The sequence below is a fragment of the Gracilinanus agilis genome, chromosome 1 (genome assembly GCF_016433145.1).
Source record: "Gracilinanus agilis isolate LMUSP501 chromosome 1, AgileGrace, whole genome shotgun sequence".
NCBI lineage: Eukaryota > Metazoa > Chordata > Mammalia > Didelphimorphia > Didelphidae > Gracilinanus > Gracilinanus agilis.
Window position 1 is genome coordinate 644237256 of NC_058130.1, and position 25825 is coordinate 644263080.

At 36.0% G+C, this 25825-nt stretch overlaps 1 protein-coding gene across 1 annotated transcript in view; it reads left to right on the forward strand.

Moving 5' to 3' along the window:
* The first annotated feature begins 437 nt into the window (after nucleotides 1–437).
* Nucleotides 438–25825, forward strand: part of DCAF13 (DDB1 and CUL4 associated factor 13) — a 36394-nt gene continuing 11006 nt past the window's right edge. The window contains exons 1-8 of the mRNA XM_044658231.1: nucleotides 438–520; nucleotides 6598–6797; nucleotides 7335–7442; nucleotides 9443–9532; nucleotides 10699–10854; nucleotides 11940–12017; nucleotides 14777–14859; nucleotides 18089–18253. Of these exons, the coding sequence (XP_044514166.1) occupies nucleotides 451–520; nucleotides 6598–6797; nucleotides 7335–7442; nucleotides 9443–9532; nucleotides 10699–10854; nucleotides 11940–12017; nucleotides 14777–14859; nucleotides 18089–18253 (950 nt within the window). The 5' untranslated portion in view covers nucleotides 438–450. The remainder of the gene's footprint in view (nucleotides 521–6597; nucleotides 6798–7334; nucleotides 7443–9442; nucleotides 9533–10698; nucleotides 10855–11939; nucleotides 12018–14776; nucleotides 14860–18088; nucleotides 18254–25825) is intronic.

A 25825-nucleotide genomic window follows, 5' to 3' on the forward strand; every position in this document is an offset into this window, starting at 1 on the left:
CGCCGCCACGGTAGTGACCGTCGCTGCCAAGATCGGCAGAACCGCGCGGGTCGCGAGCTGGGGCCGGCGCGACCTGCGCGCGAGTTTCCTAAGACAACTCGAGAGGCCGAGGGCGGGGGGGCGTGGCGGGGGCGGGGAGAGGGGGAGGGGCCAGCGGAAGCCACTGAGAGTGGGTAGCGGGTGCGCGAGGTGGGACAAGCCACACGTCACGCAGCTGCGAAGGGGAGGTTCGCTCGAAGCTATCCCATCTCCTTCCAAATCCCCGCCTCCTTTTTTCCCAGAGGAGAAAGTACAAACCACCTGGTGTTGTGGGGATGGGAAGATGATTGCAAGACAGCTTCCGCCCGGCTTCTCTCACGTGAGCGGAAGTAGAAGCGACGAACCGAGGCGAAGGCGGAAGTCGTGTGTGCTGGGAAAGTTGGTTTAGTGGTGGCACACTCGGCCGGCAGGATGAAAGTGAAAATGTTGAGCCGAAACCCGGACCATTATGTCCGAGAAACTAAGCTGGACCTTCAAAGAGGTGAGAGGGCTGGTTGGCAGGAGTGGGAGAGGAGGGTCAGAACTTTCTCCGCTACCGCTCCTCACTCGGAGCCCTGTGGGTCTTTTCGGAATGAGGGCGGAGGAGGATTGGCGGGGCCCGATTGACTAGAAGTAGGATGACTCCTGCCAGGTCTCGTTCTTATCCTTCTGTCCCTCATTGTCCGCTCAGATTCATTGTTCCGAGTGGGAGGGCACGTGGGCCGGCCACTGGAGCGTCCGTCGTACCACAACTCTGGGGAAGAGGACTTTTAAAGTTCACAAAGTTAACTTTCTTGAAATTTGCTGATGGAGGTAGTACATGTGTTAAGTCAGTAGCACAAAATGTTGAGTTGAAAGAGCCTTTAAAGATAACAATATTAGCATTTATAAAAAATTTTAAGGTTTGTAAAGGGCTTTAACAAACATCTTGTTTGCTTGTTACAACCACACTGGGAGGAAGGTGCTGTTATTTTCCACATTTTCCAGGTGAGGAAACTAAGGCAGAAGAGGTTAAGTGACTTGGCCTGGTTCCAAAACTGAAGCAGGATTTGAACTTGGATCTTCCTTACTCTGGGTCCACTTAGTGCAGTGCACTAATCACTGCACCAGCGCTCATCTAATCTAGGCTCTTCAGTTTTTCCTATGAGAAAACTGAGGTCCTTTTATGATCTTGCCTAAAGAATTATGAGGTATGAAAATGGTTATTTAAAGAAGAGTTTTAGATCAGCGAAATGGCCACCGTGCCAGAGCATGCAGGAGAGGGCTACTCCATTTCCCCTCTCCACTAGCATCACATGACCCACTTCTCTGCCCAGCAGTTCAGTGGAAGTCTTTTCTCCTTCCCCTGTCCAAGATAAGGGGTGTTGGTGCTCACATGACAGGTGAGGATTGCAGTTTGGACACTGGGTCTGTAAATTAGTTTCTAAAAGCATCGCCATCACTGGCCAAGGCTGATGGAATGGCCTAAGGGCTGATGGAATAGCCTGAGCTGTGGATCAGGGTTCACACATTTATTGAGGGTCTAGTCATTTGTCACCTCCTGTTACAGGGAATTCTCCACATTTTCTTAGGATGCCCACCCCTAGACTTTTTCTGGGTATTCCAGGCAGAACACCCCAGAAAATGGGTGTAGAGAAGGAGAGTACTAATCCAAGTAGAGGTATGTTTTGGGGTCTGAGACAGATGAATTTAGGGACAGGAAAAAGGAAATAAGGGGCATGTGCAGGTTTGTATGTGCAGTCCCCTATAGTGCAAGAGTCTTCTTCAGTGTACATGTCTTATGTTCCCTTCTATTGTTCCACCTGCCATCATTTGTCAGCACAGGAGATATCTCGGTACCTTCCTGGAATGCCTTTATCAGCTAGGGACACAAGGAGGTTATGGAACAGTACAAGAATAATACAAAATAGCATAAGTTTAGAAGATTAATAATACAGAACAGTCAAGACTAATGTAAATGATTAATAATACAGATTTTGCATTGTATGATTAGTGCTAACTGGTGAAAAATACAAGATTCACTTTTGTTCAGCAAACATATTAAGATCAAACTATGTACCAGGGACATGCCAATCCCTGGGGAAGAGGCACTAATAGTTGGGCAAATAAGGAAAGGTTTCATGAAGAAGATGGTATTTGCACTGCATCTTAAATGGAGAAGTTCTTTTGAGGTAGATTTAAAGGCACAGCGCAGTAGACATGGAGCCAGGACAAAGGCAAGGAGATAGTGGATGTGACAGTGTAAGAAATAGAGTGATTACAAAAGGACTTTTCTACTAGCAGCAATGCAATGATCCAAAACATTTCCGAGGGACTTATGAGAAAGAATGCTATCCACATCTAGAGAAAGAAGTGTGGGAGCAGAAACACAGAAGAAAAACAACTGCTTGATCACATGGGTCGATGGTGATATGATTGGGGATGCAGACTCTAAATGATCACCCTAGTGCAAATATCAATAATATGGAAATAGGTCTTGATCAATGACACATGTAAAACCCAATGGAATTGTGCCTTGGTTATGGGAGGGGGGTGGGAGGAGAGGAGGGAAAGAATATGAATCATATAACCATGGAAGATTTTTCTTAATCAGTAAAATAAAATTTAATTGTCAAAAAAAAAAAAAGAAAAATAGAGGATAGCCTGATGGATTGAAGAGAATGAGAAAGGGAGTAATGTCCAATGAGGTTGAAAAGATAGATAAATAGTAAGGCCAAGTTGTTTAGAGCTTTTGAAGCTATACAAAAAAGATTGTTTTATCCTAGAAGCACTTCCTATATTATAGGGAACTTTCCCTTATCTTCTCACACTCCCTCCACTAAACTAATTGGTAGTGATTCTGTATTAATTATGTTCTCCCTCCAGTAGAATTAAAGTTCTTTTGAGATGGGGACCCTTTTTATTCTTACTTTTTTGGTGTTTGTATTCTCAAGGTCTACTATTGAATTTGGCACATAGTAAGTCTTAAATGTTCATTGATTTAAATTGAGTTAAGCCTTTGAAGTAGCTACACAGTTCTTATGACCTAGGAACAATTTAGCTAAGTTAGTCCTTGTGGAATTTATAGTCTAGTAAGGAATAACACCTAAACACAGGTGATAATACTAGACATAGAGCCATTAGGGGCTGCTAAGAGTCACAAGGGATAGAGTTCTGGTCCAGGATTGAGGAAAATTTATCTTGTGAGATTAAAAGTTAAAATCTGTCTATAGAAGCATACTAGCAGTGTAATCCTAGGCAAATCACTTAATCCTATTTGTCTCGGTTTCCTCAGATGTAAAATGAGCTGGAGAAATACATGATAAACTGCTTTAGGATTTTTATCAAGAAAACCTCAAATGGGGTCATGAAGAGTCTAAAAGAAGTGAACAACAAAATTAGAACCTTTAAAGTAGAAAAACCACCTTTTAGTTCAATTGGTTTGTCAATTTCATCTTCAGCCCATTTTACAGATAAGGAAACTGAGGCAAACAGGGTCATACAGCTAGTAAGTATTTGAGACCAGAATTGAACTGGGGTCTTCCTGAATCCCGGGCCAGCTCTGTCCAGTGCTTTTAATGGTCTAGTGAGGTAATGTTAGTTATTGATTTCACTCAGACAAAACTGAAATTTGAACAAGAAATGTATACATTATCTTGGTAACATTATAAAACATAGACAGTGAGAGAGAGTTAAGAGGAGTGAATTAGGGTCTCTGACTTGTATCCCTGGATCATAGCATAAAATAGAGCCTTAGTAAATGTGTCTTTGGAAATAGAAGAGGAAAGACCTATTAGTTAAAATCTAGGTAAGTGGTAATGAGGGCTTGTAGCAAAGTGGTAGTTATTGTATTTAATATCTTTTCAGGAAGGAACTTCTAGGTTGTTCATGTTTCTTTTGATCTGTGTGAAGACTAGAAATTGTGAGGATAATTGAAATCCAATAATTTACCAAACTTCATTTTGGGCATGAATTTTCACCTCTATTCTTGCTATTGTGCATCTTGTAGAGGAAGTGCTGATAAAACAGATGGCAGAATAGAAGTGTTGTGGCTCAGGAAATGACAATGTGAAAAACACATTGTCACTGTATTTTAATTACATGATGCTAGAAATAAGTTTTCTTGACCATTTAAGTGCCAAATGGTACTTAGTTAAGAACTCCAAGTCCATTCCTTTTTTTTTTAATGTCTAAGTTAAGACTTGGCTCCTTTATAAAAAGCAATTCCCCATGACAATGATACTTTATCTTATTTTGACTTCTTTTAGCCTTTTTTGTTTTTTGTATTTTATATAGTAGAAATCCCAGTATATTTGCCACAAAAACTCCAAATGGGGTCATGAAGAGTGCACTACAACTGAAACTCTATAAATATTTATTGTAACTAAAGGCCTACTAATATGTTAAGCACTCTTCAGCCTTATGGGGTGGACAAAGAAAAATTACTTATACCTTATATATAAATACTCCAAGTATTTGTAGTCTAGTTGGAGAGCCAACTGATAACGCACAGAAAATCAAGTTACTTTATCTAGAAATATCAGTGCTTGAGATTAGTTACTTGTTGAGTAAGAGTGACATTGTGATACAGTAGAAAAATTGCTAAAGTTAGAGTCAGGATCTGAGTTCAGATTTCCCCTTTGCTACTTAACTACCTGTGTGACATTAAGCTAGTTGCTTTACCTTTCTGGGCCTCAGTTTCCTTATTTATAACTTGAGAGATTTGGATTAGAGGACCTCTAAAGTCTCTTTTAACTTTAGATACAATGAGAAAGATATAAAGAGGTCCTATGTGTTCAGAAGATGAAGAGATTATTAGGCTATGATAATTTGATGAAATAAGATCTTTAAATTGTTAAGGATAGGTAGAATTTTGACAAAGGAGGTATAAAAGCACTAAAAAGTAACTTGTAGAACTCAAATGTTTTTCTTCTTCACTTTTGTTTCTTGGGATCTCTAGCTTACTTCAAGACCCAGCTCAGGTGCCATATTCTACAGAGACCTGTCCCCTTTCTTCCCATTGTTAGTGCTTATATTTTTTATTTACTCATCTGCATATATGTTTTTCCAAATGGACAGCTAGATGAAACAATGGATAGAAGGCTGCGTCTGGTTTCAGGAAGAGTCATCTTCCTGAGTTCAAATCTGGCCTCAAGACACTTACTAGCTGCGCAACTCTGGGCAAGTCATTTAATCTTGTTTGCCTCAGTTTCCTCATTTGTCATGTGAGCTAGAGAAGAATATGTTAAACCATTTTAGTATCTTGCCAAGAAAATCCCCAAAATGGGTGAGGATGAGTTGGATATGATTGAAATAAATGTGACAGTTTCTTAAAGACAGGAGCTGGTTTGTTATCCCAAGCTTCTAATATAGTGCCTGGCATATAGTAGGTGCTTTAATAAAGGTTTATTAAATGAAAGGCTGAATCTAACCCAATTCCTCAGTTTTAGAGATACATTGTGGCCTAGGGGGTTTATGTAAGTTGTCTAAAGCCATACTAATAGAGCCAGGGTTTGAACTGTATACTCAGTTGTTAGGAAGGTAATGGCTAGAGAGCTGACCTGAAAATCAGAAAGACCTGGATTTACTTCCTGCCTCTGATATATACTGTGTTTTAAATCCTGGACAAATCCCTTCATCTATCAGTATTCTGCACCATTGGGTTGTCAAACTATTACCTAAAGGTCAAGTGTAAGAATTAGGAGCTAAAAATAGACTTTTGCATTTTAAAATATAATAAAACCATTAAAAAATGTAAAAACCATTTTTAGCTCTGTACAAATAGGCACACAGAGCTAAAAAGCAAGTTGCTGGTTGTATTTAGCCATTGGCCTATTAGTTTGTTCTAGACAGCTTTCTGAGATGATACAGTTGAAAAGAAGGTACAAACCTATATTGGAGAAGGTTCCTAATAGAGAACTTTGTATGCCAGTGAAATCTCAGGTCCCAATCTCTCTCTATGTATCTCTGTTCATCTGTGCAAAGTGTGAGGGAAGTAGAGGCCTAAGACAAGCTCTGCCCTCAAGACACTTAGAATCATTGACTCCATAAGCTTGGAGAAATCTAGTCCAGCACCTTAATTTTATAGTTAAAAAAAGAGAACACAGAGGTTGGGACTTGCCTAGATCATACTGTTAGTTTATGGTAGATTGAGGACTAGAATTTGTTATCTTTCCACTCCTGGTTATGCACCTTTTTTTTTTTTTTTTTTTTTTTTTAAACTCCTTGAGACATAATTGCCTTGGGCTTGTGGTAGAGTTGTAGAGAGGGGTTTTATATTGCACAATAATTAACAATACAAAACTGAGTTAATTCACATGTCTTTATGAAATATTTAAGTTTTATAATAAATTCCTTGAGGATAAACACCATGTGTGACACCACTTCCCTTTTTTTCCAGAGAATTTAACGTAGCCCTGGGCAAACAGTAGAACTTTAGAAAGAGTTTGTTGAAAAATAAATATGAATGAATGGGGGACATTGAAGGAAATTGTATGTGTAGTTTTCTCCTTTAAAGATGTCGTGTAAATGTCTCCAGTAAAGTGTTAAATCTCCAGTAAAAATATAGTGAACCATTAATGGTTATTATTCTCACTTCAGTTCCTAGAAACTATGATCCTGCATTGCATCCTTTTGAAGTTCCACGGGAATATACAAGAGCTCTAAATGCCGTCAAACTGGAACGAGTATTTGCAAAACCATTTCTTGCTTCCCTTGATGGCCATAGAGATGGAGTAAATTGCATGGCAAAACATCCAAAGAGTTTGTCTACTGTACTTTCTGGAGCTTGTGATGGAGAGGCAAGTGTGATTTTGAAAGTTAATAAAAATAATTTATTTTAAAATTCCCATTTGTCACAAGCTAGGCTCTTTTGCTCATAATTTACATTTTTTCTCTGCCCTGTTTTAGTAATTTTTAAGGTGCAGTTCATTTTGTCACAGTGAATCTCATATCTCCTTGTTAAACTATAAAAAAGTTGCAAATATGGTTTTTAAGAACTTTCAGATGCCCAGTTGAGCATTTGACAATAAAGTGGCAAATCACATACTGCTAGTTAAGCAATTCTGATTGAAGACATAATTATAATTCATTTGTTTGTCATTAATATCTCTAGTAAGGAAAATACCTTGAAGTCCTTTAAACAACAAAGTATTCAACAAACTTCTACCTGACTTATATCATGCTTCACATTTCAGTGATTCTCTCTGAAGAACTTTAATATTTCTATAAATTTAATAGTGACACATTCCATTTGTGATTTAATTCTTTATGGAATGGAGTTCTTATGTTTGAACATTTTATATTTAAAAGAAATGTCCTGATATGGTTTATCATAGGTTAGAATCTGGAACTTGACTAAACGAGAATGCATTCGTACATTGCAAGCCCATGAAGGTTTTGTACGAGGAATGTGTACCCACTACTGTGGAACTTCTTTCTTTACGGTAAGACTGATGCTTTTTAACTAGTGTTCTGTGGCACACCAGTGTGGAACTATCTTAGATGGGTGGGTGTTCTTAGTCAATGTTTCTGTTTTGGAATTAAAAAATAAATAAAAACAATAAATATGTAAGTTGGGAAAAAACATACATATTGATTATTGTTTTTCATGACTATTTTCTGTTTCTTAGAGAAAAAAAGAGTGTTAGAGAAAAAAATTGAAAAAGAGACAAATAATTGATAACAATTTCTTCTCACTTATCAGCTGGAAGAATATATCTCTTATGAGACATCTTTTCAGTAGGACGCACATTTATCTGCCCTATTTCTGTTTACCAAAGCTGTTGAGATTGAAAACACTTGAAGACCATAAAGCACAGTAACAGCAACAATATGATCTAGTACACCAGGCAAGGGCAAAAACGCTATCTGTTTGAAGATGGGGGCAACCTTAGTGTCTTAATTGTTGGGCAATGTCTAAATATCTTGTGGGATATTATTATAATGAATATTCTATTAAATTTAGAATAAGTATAAGCATTTAAAAATCTGTAAAAACATTTTAAAATAGTGCAAATTGGAACAGAGAAAAAGACTACATCTAAATTAACATACTAATTATGATCATGTTAGAAAAATGAATTGCCTTTTTGTGGATTTCAGGTTATTCATGGGACATATTTTTAGCTTCTAGCCAGAGAAATGGATAGATAATTGCAAACAAATTTAAACAAGCAAAATATTTCCTACCCTCAAAGAGTTTCCATTCTAATAAAGAGGGTGAGCCAAGGGGAGAAGAATGAGTTGAGCTAGGAATGAAGTGATTTATGACTAGGGCTCTGATGAAATGGTGATCTGGGCTAGGGAGTCATCTCCTGTATGCCAGGGTCTCTGCAAGAGCTAGGGATATAAAGACAAAAATGAAATGGTCCCTTCTCTCTGGAAACTTGCATTCTTTCTGAGCAAAACAACATTTACAAAGTGATTTCCCAGCAAGGGAAGGATTTTTGCCTTTTGTGGAGTTCAAACCACACTGTAAAGGCTACTTTTCTCTGAGAGTAATTTTAATAGATAATAATATCTTACATATAGCACTTTAAGGTTTACAGTCACTTTCACAACCCTTAGAGGTAGGTTTTATAAGTGTTCTCTTAGTTTTAACACTCTTTAAAGGTTGATACATAACCAGGGGCACAAAGCTACTAAAAATCTGAGGCGAGATTCAAATTCAAGCTTCTTAGCTCTTAAGTTCCTTGGTTTATCAACCATGACATGGTTTAGATATAAATTTGTGCTTCATTTTTATTGTTTTGAGTATTCTGCATTTCTCTAAAGTAGAGCCTTGTGCACTCTGATGTTCAGCGGTAGAAGAGATCTTGGCCTTTGGAATTGAGGTTCTTTGTCATTCTTACTACATAGACTATCCTATTAGGCCTGCTTTGTCTTTCCTCATCCCAGCCTACTCTATTGTTACTACTCTTCTTCTTTAGCAGCTTTGTGGCTGAGCTCCTTTCTGCCTATTTTAGCCTTTGGGGTTCTTCTTTGTTACTTCATGTATATTAGTTCCTCCAAAAAAAAAAATCAAAGCAGGTTTCCAAGGAGTCCTAATTTGCTTCAAGAAGGTAGATCCTCAGAGTTAATGTTGAAATTTAAAAGGTCTTCCCAATATTTTTTTCTCCTTAATCTAAACCTGTCATTTTATCAATATAAGGAACTCCCGATGTTAAAACTAACTCCTCCAGTGCATATCAACAACTTCTGAGTAACTCAGAAAGTTGTTTGAGAATCTTGAGAGTACATGTTAAATGACTTGTCTATGACCTCACAGCTCTTATGTCTAGAAAGACTTGACCAGTACCAAGGCCAGACTTTTGACCACTGTGTCTCCCTAACACTAGAGAGTAGCTTGAAAGAGGTTTCAGTCAAAAGCTGGGGCCCACACTGTTTTTAAATTATTAAATAGGTTGAAGTGCATTAAGTCTTTATAACAAAGTCCTCCAAATAGGTTGGTGATGACAAGACCGTGAAGCAGTGGAAAATGGATGGGCCAGAATATGGAGAAGAGGAGGAGCCTTTACATACAATATTAGGAAAGGTACTAAAATGAAGCAATTTCACTTTGAAATATTTTTACTCTTTCATATTCTAGGTTAATTCCAAAAGGACCAGGTATATCAATTGCTACAAAACATATTAAAATTTTGCTTTGAAATAAAAATGTTCATCCTACTAGATCTACTTTCTTTGCCTTATGAATCAAGAAAATATGCACTGTACTCTTAAGGGTACGCTTAAATTCTAGTTCTTCTAGTGTTAAATGTCATTATAATCCTGCCATTAAAACAAAAACAAGTGGCGTGTTGTTGTTTTTTTTAAACAATATTCAAATGAATCTTTAGGCTATGACTTTTTGTCCCATAGTATTTTGCTAATATCCTTGGAATATAAGTAAGTTCTGTCACATTTTGAGAAAAAACTAAACATTCTTGAGAGAGAAAATGAGTTAGGGCTAATATTTACTAGTGGAAAAACATTGCCTTCATAAAATGCTGTTACTTGATTTTTCAGTGTCTATAAACACTTAATATTATTATATACCCCTATATTGAGTAGATAACAATTATTTTTATAGTAGTAAAAATGGAAGATATACCTTGATGAATAGGAAAGAATGTGGCTTAGTTAATTGTATACAGATGGATGGTAAAAGAACATTGTGCTTTAAAGTTGACTAAATGTTTCTTCTGAAGTCTAGTTCACTTTATTTTAATCCATTTCTTCATATATTGTAAATGTAAATTTATACGTGGCTTTTGTCTGAATTCAGCTTATAAATTTATATTCTCAAAATTATGAGGTTACCAGTCTAACATAATAAAGTGAATTAAGTGTCCCCTCTTTTCCATTTTAAGCTTGATGTAGATTAGAGAACATCATTGAGATGTACTTCAGCACCAAAAATCATTATTTTATTAGATAAATGTGGACTAATCTTGTTTTAATTCTTTGGTGATGCTTAAAAGATTATTTACAATTAGATGAAATAAAACTTTTCTCCCTGTTGTCTTTAAAACTCTACATGTAATAAAAAAAAACCTCATGATTTAGAATAATTGTTCTTTATGTCAGTGCTTCATATGAGTTTCTATGCCAAAAGTGGATTTTTTTTTTTGTACTTGGAAGATGAGGTAAATAACAATATTGCTGTATACATTTGAAGTCATGAAGATGCTTTCTATAACAGCCTGTTTGCTTTTAAAGACAGTGTTTACAGGAATTGATCATCATTGGAAAAAGGATGTTTTTGCTACATGTGGACAACAGGTGGACATCTGGGATGAACAAAGAACCAGTCCTATTTGTTCATTGACTTGGGGTTTTGACAGCATAAGCAGTGTTAAATTTAACCCAGTTGAGGTAATGTTCTTCATTTTATGCTCTCAATAGCCTGTTTTTAAATATAGCTTATTATCGTATGCTGTTTAGGGAGACCTGTTTGTAAAGTTTTGATGTCAGAATTATCTGAATCCAAATATTCTTAAATTTCTAATTCAGAAATGAATTTTTTCATCTTTGACTAATGATACATATCTTACCTGCCTCATGGAATTCTTATGAGAATAGTATATGTACCAAGTTTTCAAAATGAACTAATGTAAAAATGTAAGGTGATTGGTATTATTACTATAATAAGTAAGACTAAACATCTCTTTCCTCGTGCTCTAAGGAATAGATTTTTTTCCTTTCACTGGTAAATGTGTGCGTCAGATTCATTGGCCAGTTCTAAAACAACAGTTATTAGTTATGAGCTTGAAAACCCATTTTTAAAGGCTAATGGTTGTCAATAAAGTTCCTTTTTGTTTAGTAGTGGATTTATTAAAACATTTATAACGATTTCATGGCATTGAAAGCAAATGGTGTATACTTTTTTCATCTTGCTTTAATATGATGTTAACATGAAAGATCCTTTGTTTCCTCAAACTGTAACTTCTCCCAGCCTTTTCATCTTGAGTATTTTTTCTTGTATGATTATTGTCTCTTTATCTTATGTTTAGCAAACTAGGAAAAGAGCATTCATGTGATTAAAAATTCTAGTTTTTGTTTGGCATTTAGATCTTGTATTAGAGTTGGTAGTGGACAAAAGTCAAGAGTTGTAAGATCCTAGGCCTGCAGAAAAAAGTAAAGAAGAATGGTGCTGGGAGATGTTGGCCTTGAGTTGGTGGTGGATTGGGTCCAAGCTCCCATGAGTATTACAAAAAATATCCTTAAGTATTAGACTGTCTAAAAGTATGTACCTCTAAAAGCGAGTGCAGTGTTAACCTTCTGTAGCTCAATTATCAAAGCTTAAAATTGCCCAAAGACTTTTGGATTATTCTTTGTTAGCACCCTTTAGACAAATAACTGATAATAAAAAAATTAATTATCAGTATATCTTAGAGTCATCTAATTTGCAGTCTTTGCTACCAAACTCATTTTTAACATGTTATTACATTTATTTTTAGACTAATATCTTGGGAAGTTGTGCTTCTGACAGAAATATAGTGCTATATGATATGAGGCAAGCCACTCCTTTAAAGAAGGTGAGTTTCTATTTTCTCTCCTTTGCATTTGTTAATGTGTTTCCCTATTTAGGTCACAGTGACAAAACGAAGCTGTTTTTTTCTTCAGAATTTCAAGTTTAAATGGTTCAGAAGAAAGAAGCTTTGTCAGAACTTACTTTTTTCACCATGTATATTTGAAGGTCATGCCAAACCTACATTTTGGCATGTACTAAATTAGGAGTGACAATGGGAGAGTAGAAGAAACTGTTGAATTGATTGAGCATTTTTTTAGTCTGGATTAGGTACACCAGTGGTATAGATTTATATTTGGTATTCTAGCCATTTTCTGTAAGATTCTTTATATTGTTTATTAATCATAAGATAAATGAATTTCCATTCAAGTTGGAATATAAGCACTGGGTAGTGGATAGAGTACTGGACCTGGTGTTAAAAAGACTCCCCTTCCTGAGTTCAAATATGGACTCAGATATTTAGTAGCTCTGTGCCTGGGCTTAACCCTATTTGCCTCAGTTCCTTATCTGAAAAATGAGTTGGAGAAGGAAATAGCAAACCATTCAAATATCTTTGCTGAGAAAACTCCAAATGTGGTTATAAGTCAAACACAGTGGAAACAACTGAACAACAGCAAAATTGATTAGGCCAGTGATGGGCAAACTTTTTAAAGAGGGGGCCAAAGGAAAGGAAATGTTCATCTGTCAGTCTGTTTCTAAGGCATTTCATTGTATTGTGTCCTACTCATTTTATTCTTCAGATTAGGAATAATGTCGAAGCTGGATAGAACATTTCAGGGCCCGCCCGCCCCCCCCAACCTGGCCCACAGACCCTAGTTTGCCCATCACTGGATTAGGCAGTTCTTTTTTTCTAAATAGATCCTTTTAAAATTTGACCTAGTAGGATACCCAGAATTAAGGGATATGACCTGGATAAAGACTGCACAAACCTGAGAAGAGGCAGTCAGCAGGTAGAGGAGGACTGAGAGAGAAATTGTGACAAAAACCTAGAGAGAAGAGAGTATCAGAGTGTATCAAGGAGGTGAATAATTTAAAGTGTCATAGGCTTCAGAAGAAGATCAAGAGAAAGCCATTAGATTTTGCAATTAAGAGATTATAGGTAACTAATGTGGAAATATGTTTTTCATAATTTCACATTATTGATATATTGCTTGCCTTCTCACTGGGCAGAGGAGAGATGGAGGGGAGAGAATTTGTAGCTCAAAATATTTTTTAAAAAGTTTGAAATAAAGGGGAAAAAGGTCATTGATAACTTTGGAGAGAGCAGTTTTAATTGAATAATGAAGACAGAAGCCAGATTTTAGAGAAGAAAGGAAGTGGAGACACTGATTATAAATGGCTTCTCAAAGTTTAGCTATGAGAGGAGGCAAGATATAGAATGAAAACTGGTGGGGATAGATAGATCAAGTGAGGATTTTTTTGAAGCTGGGGAACACATGAGCATGTTTAGTCTGTAGGGAAACAGCATCAGACTGAAAATCAGTGGGGATGATAGAGGAATTGGTGGGTCCCATGAGAATGAAGTGGGCTTTGGGATGGCAAGGCAGAGGGAGAAGTGGAATGATTGTGATGATTGTAGGTAGTACAAGAATTACTATCTTTTTTTTTCCCAGTGAAAAAAATAGCCCCTTACAGATTATGTGCTTTGCCTATGACCACACAGAGCTATTAAGTTTCTTAGATCCAAGTCCATAGTTCTATTCACTGTTTCAGTCAATCAGCAAGTATTTATTTTTTGTCCAATAACATGCCTGCATGCACTATACTCAGCACTAGGGATACAAGTACAAAGAATGAAACAGTATCATTCTGCCTAGATCCCATGATTAATCTTTAAGAGAAGCTAGAAATGTTGTTTTGTTTTCTTAAACTTTCAAAATGAATATTAAGATGATTATCTCACTATTCCCTTTAAATTTTGATAACTTCTTTAAATAAGACATTAGTCCCTTTAAATTGGTTAAAAAGCACAATTTCCATCATATTTAATACTTCGTGGAATGTTGTATGTGAGGCCACATAGAAATGACATAGTAACATTCTGTAGTTTCCAGACAGAGAGATCTGCACTTGAGGCTTCCTTTATGACAGGCTAAGAAAAAGAAGATAGGAATTAATTAGGACAGAGAGAATTCATTCAGGCTCATTTTGGGAAGCAGCAAGGATTTAGAAGAAAGGTAAAGAGACTGAATGTCCTTAATAAGCCTTACCTGGGCCTAGATTCTCTCTTAACTCTCCTAATTCCATAGTATGGTCAAACACATAATACTCAAAGGATAAATCAAGTCCACTAATGGATACAAAGAGAGAGATACCTAGCAATAATTGATTTCTTCAACCATATTCCTCTTTTACAATAAGGTCCCTTTCCTTTTTCCAAATAATGTGAATGTGTTCTTGTGAGTGTTTTCTTCTAGACATTAACAGTGGAGACCTTGACTCTCCCGTGTTTAAATATGCTGGCTGAGGCATTTCTAGTGTGGACAGTGATCCTTTATATTCCTTTGGCTTCTTAAGGCTGTTAGTATATAACTTCCTGCCCCTACATTCCAACTGTTCCCCTTTCTTTGTTGTGCTAATACACTTTCCTAGACAGAATAAAAGCTGGATGGACCATCTACCTAACTCAGTTTTTCTGTTACTAAAGCACCAGGTGCTGAGACAAGATCAACTACTAGAGAGAGATTTTTTTAATAAGTAATATGCTGGTTTTAGAAGTAATTATTTGTTCATGGTAACAGATTAGTTTGTATATTTCCTTCTTAGGTCATCTTGGATATGAGGACAAATACACTTTGTTGGAACCCAATGGAAGCTTTTGTTTTCACTGCAGCAAATGAAGATTATAAGTGAGTAACTCTATTCTTAAATATTATTTATTTCCATTAATCAATTAATTCTACTTAAATTCTATCATAGAAACAATGATTTTTTAAAATGCAGACTGGTTAAAATTCATCATTGATTGAAAGTTGTTTTTTAAAAAATCGTTATTGCTATCTTTTGCTTTTTATATCATCAGATTTCCTTTCTTCCAGACGACCCATATAACAAAAATTTTGTAAAGGAAAAAAAGAGGAAGGATAAAAGTCAGCAAAAATTCTCAATACATTAAAAAGTCTGAACATATAGGGAATGTGCTTTAGCTGTGACCTCCCCACTTCTACAGAAGAAGGTGGTGGAAGTGTCTGCATATCTTTTGGAAGCCATTCTTGGTCTTTATTATAACTGTAACATTCACTTTTGATTTGTGGTTTTTTTTCCATTTCCATTACTTTCATTATGTATGTTGTTTTTTGGCTCTACTTCAGTCTGTATTAGAGTGAATAAATCTTTCTATACTTTTTTGTATTCTTCATATTTGTTATTTTTTAGAGCAATTTTTATGTATCTGCTTAACATTTTTTTTTTTAATTTTAAACCCTTAACTTCTGTGTATTGACTTATAGGTGGAAGAGGGGTAAGGGTAGGCAATGGGGGTCAAGTGACTTGCCCAGGGTCACACAGCTGGGAAGTGTCTGAGGCCGGATTTGAACCTAGGACCTCCCATCTCTAGGCCTGACTCTCAATTCACTGAGCTACCCAGCTTCCCCTTAAAATTTTTTAAATAATGTATTTATTGAATTATAAATGCAAAATGGGTTATGAATAATAATATCTTTATATTTGCTTATGCATTTTCCAAGTACTGTTAGATGTATAATTTTCTTTCATCTTAAAGAACTCATACTTAGGTTTTATGGATGTGGAAATTGCATTAGAAAAGTTAAATGACTTGCTTGAGATCCTACTAGAATACATGTTCCTTCTGGGACTGGGCCATGTTTTAGAGTTGTGTCCTTCATTGTCTAATATTTTAATATATAGGGAAAAGCTACATAGTGGGTTGGATATCATTTTAGCACTTGGTTCTTTTAGACATGTGCAATCCTAAAAGTTTTGCATCTTTTAATTTGAGAGATTGTGTAAATATTTACCTTAGTTGTATTAGCTTATCCAAATGAAAGTTCTTCTAAAGTGTGAAAGAGATTTATTAGTCAGGTTTCTAACTAGCTAAATATTACAAATTTGTCAGAATGTGTTTTGAATGTCTTCTGAGTTCCAGCCAAACTGAATAATTTGAGAATGAGTAAGGTTAATTTTAACAGTATGAAACCAAATTCATTAAGCAATTGTAGCCTGAATTGATGCTTGAAATTAAATAACATTGATCCCATCAAAGCCAGTAAAGAATTAATTGCTGGCCAAGTTTCTTAAAACCTTACCATGGAGTGTTACTGATCTGTTCCTTTGGCAAGAATCTTTGTTTTTCAAAGCACCATTTTTATTTTCCTTTGTCTGGGGGTAGCACTTGAATCAGTCAGTCAATAGGCATTTTACCAGGCACATCTGGGGATACAAAGAAAGTAAAAAAGTTGTGTCTACCCTCAAAGTTTTTAGAGGAAGCAACATGCAAATAACTACACACTTATAAGTGGTATATGGTGTAATGGAAACTAATGTCAGGGGGAAAGTACTGGGAATGGAACTGTGGGGACTGAAGGCCTTTGGAAAAAGGAGTGAAAAGTGGGAGATAGAATATAGGATTAGTGGAACAACCATTGAAAAGGAACATAGCTTAGGGATAGAATATCATGTAAAGAACAGCAAAAAGCCCAATGTCTCTGGTTTGTAGAGTATGTAGAAGAGAGTAAAGTGTAAGGTACCTGGAAGGGGTAGTAAGGGATAAGTGGTGAAGGGCTTTTAATGCCAAACAGAATTATTTATTTGATCTTAAGATGATGGGGAGCCACTAGATTTTATTTTGCTAGCAGCAACTGTGTATGTATAGAGAATAACCAAAACTGTTCTATATAACATGAATTCTCTACTTTAAAAAACAAACAACTTATTGCTATTTTTTTTTCTCAGGGACAGAACAAGGGCATTTCACTTAGGTTTCAGAGGCAACTCTGAATAAGAGGGACTCAGAATAGGATGGAGGAATTTGATAGTCATTGGATGGAGCCAGATGACTGTTATTCTTAATCATTTTGTACAACTAAATCAGTAAAAAACCTGATAATCTGTTCTTCAGAATTTGAGCATATTCTAATCTCTAACGGCCCCAGCAACATAGGCTCTTTCTTTTTTCAGCTTCTAGCATCTTTGGATCTCTAGTTCTTCTGACACTTTGTAAATAGTATTTGTTTTATGGTTACTTTGCACCAGGCTCCAGGAATTTGGTACTACTTGGTGATTGTGAAGTTTTAGTGAGACAGACAAAAATTTTGTTTGAAAAAATTTGGAGATTTCAATGGACTGTAAGTTCAGTACAAGTTAACAGTTTGATATAGCAGACCAAAGAGTTACTTCTATCATAGTCTACACTTTGTCCTAGTTGTACAATATTGTAGTCAGTTCCAGGTGACGCATTTTAAGAAGGTCAACTATAAGCCAGAGAGGGTCTAAAGGAGAGACTTGGGTATATGCTATATGAAAATATGTCAAGGGAACTGGATATTTAATTTAAAGACTTTAGCCATCATAGGCATATAGCTCCCTTCAGGTAGTTGAAGGACTGTTAGTATAAAGGAAAGACTATATCTATTTAGCTTGGTCCCAGAGGACAGAACCAGAAGCTATGGATAGAAGTTCCAAAGAAACCTACTTCCTAACAATTAGAATTATCCTAAAGTGGAATGTTTCTTTTTACTAGAGGTTTTCAAGCAGAAATTGCAAAAAAGATCAGTTATATAGGTGGTTGAGAAGGTATTATTCTTGGTAAAGTATGGACAGAGTCTTTTCAAACTCTTAGAAATTCTGTAAAGATAACATTTTGACCAGTATGGTAAGTGAATATTAATTAGTGTTGTACATTTTGGAAAAACAATACTTTACCATCCTTTCCCTCCTATTGCTCTTCCCCCCTCCTCCCAATCTATTTAGAAATAAAGCAAACTAATCAAATCAATATGTAGGACATAAGTAATGATAGTTAAATAATAACAATTCAGAGTAGTATATACAGGAGTTACTTAATGCCAGATATTTTTATTTTTGGAAACCTTGTATAAAGTTTTCTTTAATCTTTTACAGCTTATATACATTTGATATGCGTTCCCTTGATGAACCTGTGAAAATACATATGGATCATGTGTCTGCAGTCCTTGATGTGGATTATTCACCTACAGGGAAAGAATTTGTATCTGCTAGTTTTGACAAATCTATTCGAATCTTTCCTGTAGACCAAATTCATAGCAGGTAAGTGTCAATAAATGGGTGAATTTTCTGTCAGAGAGCACCTTTATCTTGTTTTTATTTTTGATAGTTTTATTTAGCTCATGCTCAGAACATATGCTTTGAATGTAAAAATACTTTCCTATTATCTCTTTTTTTTTGTGTTGCACCTCCTCTTCCAAAGCAGATTCCAGGAATCTTTACCAGACCAGTCCCTTTCATTAAGAAGAATATATGATTTTTTTGCTGTACCAACTTAGTTTTTTTAATCCTACATTGGTTTTAAGCATCATTGCATAATAAACCTTTTCATCTTCTTTAAATATGGAGATATAGATATAAGTTTTCTCCTAGCATGTGGTTTAAAGACTACTCTTTACATGAGCTATTAGGTGTTTTATGATAATTGTTCTCACTATTGACAGAATTTTAAATGGCTCTTAATCTAAATTCTTTCTCAAAATTTTTTGTTTATTTAGTAGTATTAACATGATCTTATCTCAAATTATACAGCATAGGAGAGAGCTCAGTGACCAAACTTTGAAAAAATAGAAATGATTAACATCAACAAAAGAGCTGAACTATTATACCATACATATCATTTTTGTTTGATTTTGGGAGAGAGATCTGAAAAAATAAAAAACTTCCTAAAGAGAACATATTTTTCATAGCTCCTTAGGGATTTAGATGACTTTGAGAGGTTATTTGGCAGGAATTTGTTCCTACTCTCCTCAAATTTTAGAGACCTTTTTGTTTACGTACTTCTATGGTTCATTTCCTTATTTTCTCAGCAAGAACATCCTTGATCTGTGTTTTTAAGGGCACAGTTCTTATTTTCCCTCTGTGTGCAATTAAATCGAGCCATTTGTATAAAGGTTCTTTGAATTTAGGCTTCTTCATAAAGCTTCCTTTCTTCACAGTATGCTTTGTATTTTGAACCTATCTCACTCAATTGTTGGTCATGGTAGCACCCTGAGGCATAGCGTCTTATTGTTTTACCTAGCATCTTGCAGAGAGACAGAGACGGAGAGAGAAAGAGACAGAAAAGAGCTAGCTATTTTGGAAACTATCACATCTGTTATTGTACTGTTAATTCCGTGTAGAACAAACAGCAAAGGGTAGTGGTACTTATATTTCTTGAGAGCAGGGAATGCTCTCCCTGTTAAAAGGATTCCAAGATACCTTTTCCTAAGAAAGAGATAGTACTGTTACTTAATTTCATATCAGTTAAATATCTCCCAAAAGGAGCATTTCCATATATTCAGCAGAAGGCAGGATGGCATATGAAACTACAAATCTTTATTTCATGCTTATTTTTATATATATTAGTATATATAGTGAAAAAGAAATCTACCTCCAAAAGGAGATAGATTTATTGGGAATGACCTAGATGGGTTGGTGATAGAAAAACCCTACTAGGGACTTTCCCAGGGCCAGTAAGCTCAACCCCTAGCAGTTACAGAAAAAAACAAGTTTATTGAGGTTAGGGAAATGGTAGGTATGGTCCTAAATCTATACAATTCTAACTCCTCCCCCCAATCTATGCTCCCCTCCCAGGGATGCACTTCTTGTCTTCTCAAGCCAGTCCTACCCACTCCCTGATCTTATCTAGACCCCAAAACTATCTGACTACCTAAATATCACAGATTGTCTTTAAAAGGCTGAGGATACAGGACTCACAGATGTACTGAGTCCTTACCCAAAGCCTGGGGTTGGCTTCCTAGGTAAACCCAAAGTTCCAGGTGAAAAACCCTTGGGTTTACCTTAATCAAGTTGTCTCTGAAAAGTTGATCTTAGCACTTCAGGGAAAGGCAGGTCTCCTCCAATTCATTTCTCCAACTTTTTTTTTTTAAACCCTTAACTTCTGTGTATTGGCTCCTAAGTGGAAGAGTGGTAAGGGTGGGCAATGGGGGTCAAGTGACTTGCCCAGGGTTACACAGCTGGGAAGTGTCTGAGGCCGGATTTGAACCTAGGACCTCCATCTCTAGGCCTGACTCTCAGTCCACTGAGCTACTTAGCTGCCCCTCTCCAACTTCTTAATCTTTCCACAAGATTAGTCTGTTCCTGAAGATGCCAAAGCAAAGATCCTCCCTACCAGCTCAGAGGAAAGCCAGATCAGGAGTGACTGTTAATCCCAGTAAAATTCCCAACATCCTCCTTTCCTTCCAGAATCTTCTCCCAGGGGTTGTGTCAAAATTCTCCTCCTTTCCTCTTAAAGACAATCCATGCATTTTTCCCCTATCCCTTATCATTTATCCTTACATTCCGCCCTCTGAGCATCTGATCAAATCTATAGATTTGTCCTATGCTCATCACTTTATAAATTCCCCCTTATTCTAAACCCATTCTATTTTACTTATCAAAAAATAAAACAAACCTTTCTTACTTAAAACTTAACTATCTATTCCTTCTCTATCAACTACCTTACACTAAGGATTTAGGAGGGAAAAAGGAAATTACAATAAGCAATTACGTAAAGGAAAACTAATACAAAATTTGCAATAAGAATAGCAAAAACTCAACATAAAAAATGTAAGAAAATATAACAAGAACATCAAAAATTGCAACATGCAAAGTGTAGAAAATAGATAAATAATGGAGACACCAGGATATTATAATAAAACTAGGTGATTGTGGGTACACACACTGGGGTTTATGAGAGACTAGACCTGGACATGGAGACCAGAACAGCCAAGCTGCTCCTAACTGACAAAGGGCAGTTGATCAACTGTCACCCTGGGCCAGAGGCTTTGAATCCAACAGGCAAGGTAACAGGTTATAACTGGTTTTAATTATGAACAACTAAAAGGTGGGATAGGGATGTCTACTCTAAAACCTTAAAACCTAATGACAAAACCCACAGGGAAAGGGGAGGACTTATTTCTACACTAACTTAGTGACCTAAACAGACAGGGCCCAAGGAGCTGTAATGGAGTCTCTGGGTGACTGCCTCAGACCTGGACCTGCCAGGCTAGAGCACAGCTAAGGGCTGATGTGGCTTTGGGGTTCTCACTGCAATCCACCGATGATCTCTGAATGCCAAGAGCCAAGGTGGTTTCCGGTACCAAATAGAGAAGGTGTGCTCGAGACACTGTCCACCAGATCTCAAACTTCTCCTCTTCCCTTGGTACAGCACTGAAGATCTTGACCTCTTTGACAGATGCCACCACCCAGGGAAAATCAGGATGCAGGATGTCCTTTTACTCTGAGTTCTCCCAGGGCTAACCACAGTTTGTGCTAACCCCTAATGGAGTCCCTCTCAGAGCACAAGTCACTTCTTCCTGCTCCCTCATTCCATCTTGGAATTCCCAGCTCCAGCTCCTTCCTGCTAGATACACCTTAATACTTAATCAATAACTAATCTAATCTTCCTCACAACAAAAGTGCAAACAGTTCCAAAGCAGTTACAACACAAAATAACAACCTTTCACTGTAACACTACTCAACTAAAAATCTTATAACAGTCTATCAAATATTGTAACTATTTTATCCTAACAAAATCCTATTCTTGGAACCTTTAACTACGAACACGTTTTTATAGATATGTGTAAAATTTTCTGTACAAATTTAGAAATATATACAGATTATAAAAAAATATAAATTTTTTTACTCTTGCAACTATTCACACTCAAATATACATAACTATACAGTAGTATACAAGAATATGCAACAATATACAAAACCTACACAGAATTTATAATTTCTACATATTTTATGCTTACCCTATGTTAAACTATGATACAGATACTATATATAAAATATATTACAAATTTACATACAAATTATATTACAGACACATATACATGTTTATGTTAGAAAATCTCCACCCTCTGATAATACTAAAAAACAACCCAAAAAATCTATATAATCCTATATGTGTCCTGATATTACCTGAATGAAATGTCCCAAATACATTTCATTCAGGTAAGACCTCATAATCTAATGTGAATATCTTATGATTAATGTGTCCTAAATGTTTATGTTGGATGCAACTATACTCACCAAATCTTCAGATTCTCTTCTATTGTTGTCTGTTGTCTCCTCTTCTGCCTCCTTACTCCATCTGTGTTGTAATATGTACTGATGCATATATCTATAATGAACTTATGCTGTATGCAACATGTTACAAAACCTTACAAACCAAATACCTCAGTCTATCTAGTAGATCCTTGAGTAAAAGTATCATCCTGTCAATGTCCAGTCTGCTGTACTTCCTCTGTGATTCTGCTACAATGTCTTCCATCTTTAGTCCTCTCCATCTGATCTGTTGTCCTCTTCTTCTTGATCTCTTTCTTCTTTCTTCTTCATTCTTCCTCCTGCTTTCTTCTTTCTTCTTCCTTTTTAGTGTGTGAGCAATGAAACCACAACTGTTTCTTTAAAACTTTTATTGTGGAAGGTGAAATTAAAATCACCATGAATAGATCAACCCATGATTCTTGTGTTGCTGAGGTTTTATTAAAATTCTTTTTGTAAATTGAGTAAACTGGCTTGATGTTATGTTAATGAATAATCCAGAGGACCACTCTGAACTAGAAGTCCCATATCTTGCACTTCTCTTAATCTATCTTGTAAGGCACTTATGTAGGATGCTATTTGGATGTTACCCCTTAACATGGAAACATAGGTAGTTTTACAACTTTTAGCTTGTAAAGGTGGATGACCATAGAACATTTCAAATGGTGAAACATGGATATCAGCCCTTGATCTAGTATGGATATAGAATAACACTAGGGGTAAGATTTCTGGTCATTTCAGATGCGTCTCAATACAAAGTTTCCTTGTCATAGTTTTGATTTCTCTATTTATTCTTTCTACTTGTCCTGAACTTTGTGGATGATACAGAACATGAAATTTTGTTGAGATTCCCAAGTTCTCATATACTTGTTTTAAAATGCCATCTGTGAAATGGGCCCCTTTGTCTGAATCTATTCTGACTGGTATTCCAGATCTTGGAACAATTTCCCTCAGCAAAATCTTAACTACAAATGCTGAAGTGTTCCTAGCAGATGGAAATGCTTCTGGCCATCTTGTCAATTTATCCACCAATACCAAGCAATACTTATATTTTCCTGCTTTAGGCATAGTAATATAATCTATTTGCAGATTTTCAAAAGGAGTGTAAGCTAATGGTCTCCCACCTAAACCTGTTTTCTTAAAAACACCCAGGTTGAATTACTGACAAATAGAATAGCTGGAACAAACTTTGTTTGCCACGGTGGTGATTCCTGGGGCTAGCCACACCCTTTTTACAGTATCAACGAAAGCCTGTGTCCCAAAATGTATTTTATTATAAATAGCTTGGCAAATATGATTGAAAATGCCTTTGGGAGTATTGGCTTTCCAATTGATGATACCCAAATGCCATTCTCTTTCCTAGCTCCAAAACTATGTTGCCATGTTTGAATTTCTGAGTCTAGATATGCTCTTTCAAGATCTTCAGATTCTATGACTGAGAAATTCATTATGTAAGCTGGGGTATTTTGTGCTGCATAATGGGCAATGAAAAACAGTTAAATGGAATCTTCCACTGCTCCCCTCAGCTGAACTGCAGAGTGGCAGTTCCCAAGAGAATGTTCTCTGAGTACTTGTGAGACAGTATTCCAACCAAAATGGCTACTGTCAGTCAGATCCACTCCCACTGCAAGCAGTACCAAGATTCCATTAGCTGCTTCTGCCCAGCCAGAAGCAGCTCTCAGAATTCCAAGGGATAGTTTTCCCTGAAATTAAAAAATTTCTTGGCTCTTTCCTTCAAACTCGCCAACTCCCTATCTCTTATCACTTATCCTTATAATAGTATGTACATACTATATATGTATTTTTATATATACACACACTTAGAAGTATATAAATAAATCCTACATTTTATCACTAAAACCATCCTGCTTGACTGTGTTTTCCTTCTGAACTTCTTTTTCTTTTTTTTTCTACAGTTATTAGAACAAGTAAGTGTAGTCAAGTAAAACAAATCTGTGTAGTAGTCCTGCCCCAAAATGTCTTTTATTTAGCACCTTGAGTCCATCATCCCTCTTAGAATATAGTTATTACGTTTCATTATAAGCCCTCTGGAGGCTTTGTTCATCGTTGCATTGAGCAAACTTAAGTCTTTTGAAGTTTTTTTTAATATTTCCTTGTATAAATTGTTCTAATTCTACTCACTTTATTCAGCATCATTTTCTACTAACTAGAATTCTCTGAAACCATCTCATCATTTCTTACAATCCAGTAATTTTTTTTCTGAAAAGTGTTTTGTTTTTTTTACTTTTAAACAGTGAAATGCAATCTAGTGTTTGATAAACCCCAATATCCCAGATTTTGGTATAAGAACTCAACATTTGAGAAAAACTGCTGAGAAAATTGGAAAACGGTATAACAAAAAAATTAGGTATAATTCAATATCTCATACCCCATTTACCAAAATAAGGTCAAAATGGGTTTATGATTAGGGGTACATAGAATAATTTACCAGTCAGATTTATGGAGAAGAGAAGAACAAGAGATAGAGAACATTACAAGATGTAAAATGAATAATTTTGATTATAATAAATTAAAAAGGTTTTGTACAACTAAAACCAGTGCAACCAAGATTAGGAGGAAAATCACAAATTGGGGGGGTGGGAAATTTGTAACAAATTTCTCTGATAAAGGTCTCATTTTTCAAATACGTGAAGAACTAAGTACAGTTTATAAGAATACAAACCATTCCCCAATTGACAAATGGTCAAAGGATAGACAGTTTTCAGATTAAGAAATCAAAGCTATCATTAATCATATAAAAAATGAAATGCAAATTAAAACAACTCTGAGGTACTACCTCATACCTATTTGATTGGCCAATGTCATTAAAGGAATTAAATGATAAATGTTAGAGGGGATGTGAAAATTGGGACAGTAATGCATTGCTGGTGGAGTTGTGAAGTGATTCAACCATTCTGGAAGGCAGTTTGGAATTATACCTAAAGGACTTTAAAAGAATGCATACCCTTTGACCCAGAATACCACTACTAGATCTTTATCCCAAAGAGATTAAGAAAATATGAGGAAGATCCTGCTTGTACAAAAATATTTATAGCTTCTCTTTTTGTGGTGGCAAAGAATTGGAAATTAAGGGATGTCCCTCAGTTGGGGAATGGCTGAACAAATTGTGGTATATGATGGTGATGGAATACTATTATCCTGTAAGAAATGATGAACAGCATGATTTTAGATAGAGGTGGAAATTGAAACAGTGAAATAAGCAGAACTAGAAAGACAATGTACACAGTACATATTGTAACAGTAATATTATGGAATGATCAACTGTGGTAGATTTAGCTATTATCAGCAGTACAAAAATCCAGAACAAATCTGAAGGATTTATGACAAAGAATTCTATCCACCTCCAGAGAAAGAACTATTGTGAGTTAGAATGCAAATGAAAGCAAACGATTTTTCAGTTGTGTATTTGGGTTTATATTTTGTGGTTTTCATTTTATAAGATTACTCACTAAAATGAATATTATGGAAATATGTTTTGTTTGATAATTCATGTATAATCCAGATTGAATCTCCTGCCAGCACTGAGAGGGGGAAGGGAAGAGAGAGAGGGAGATAAGTTCA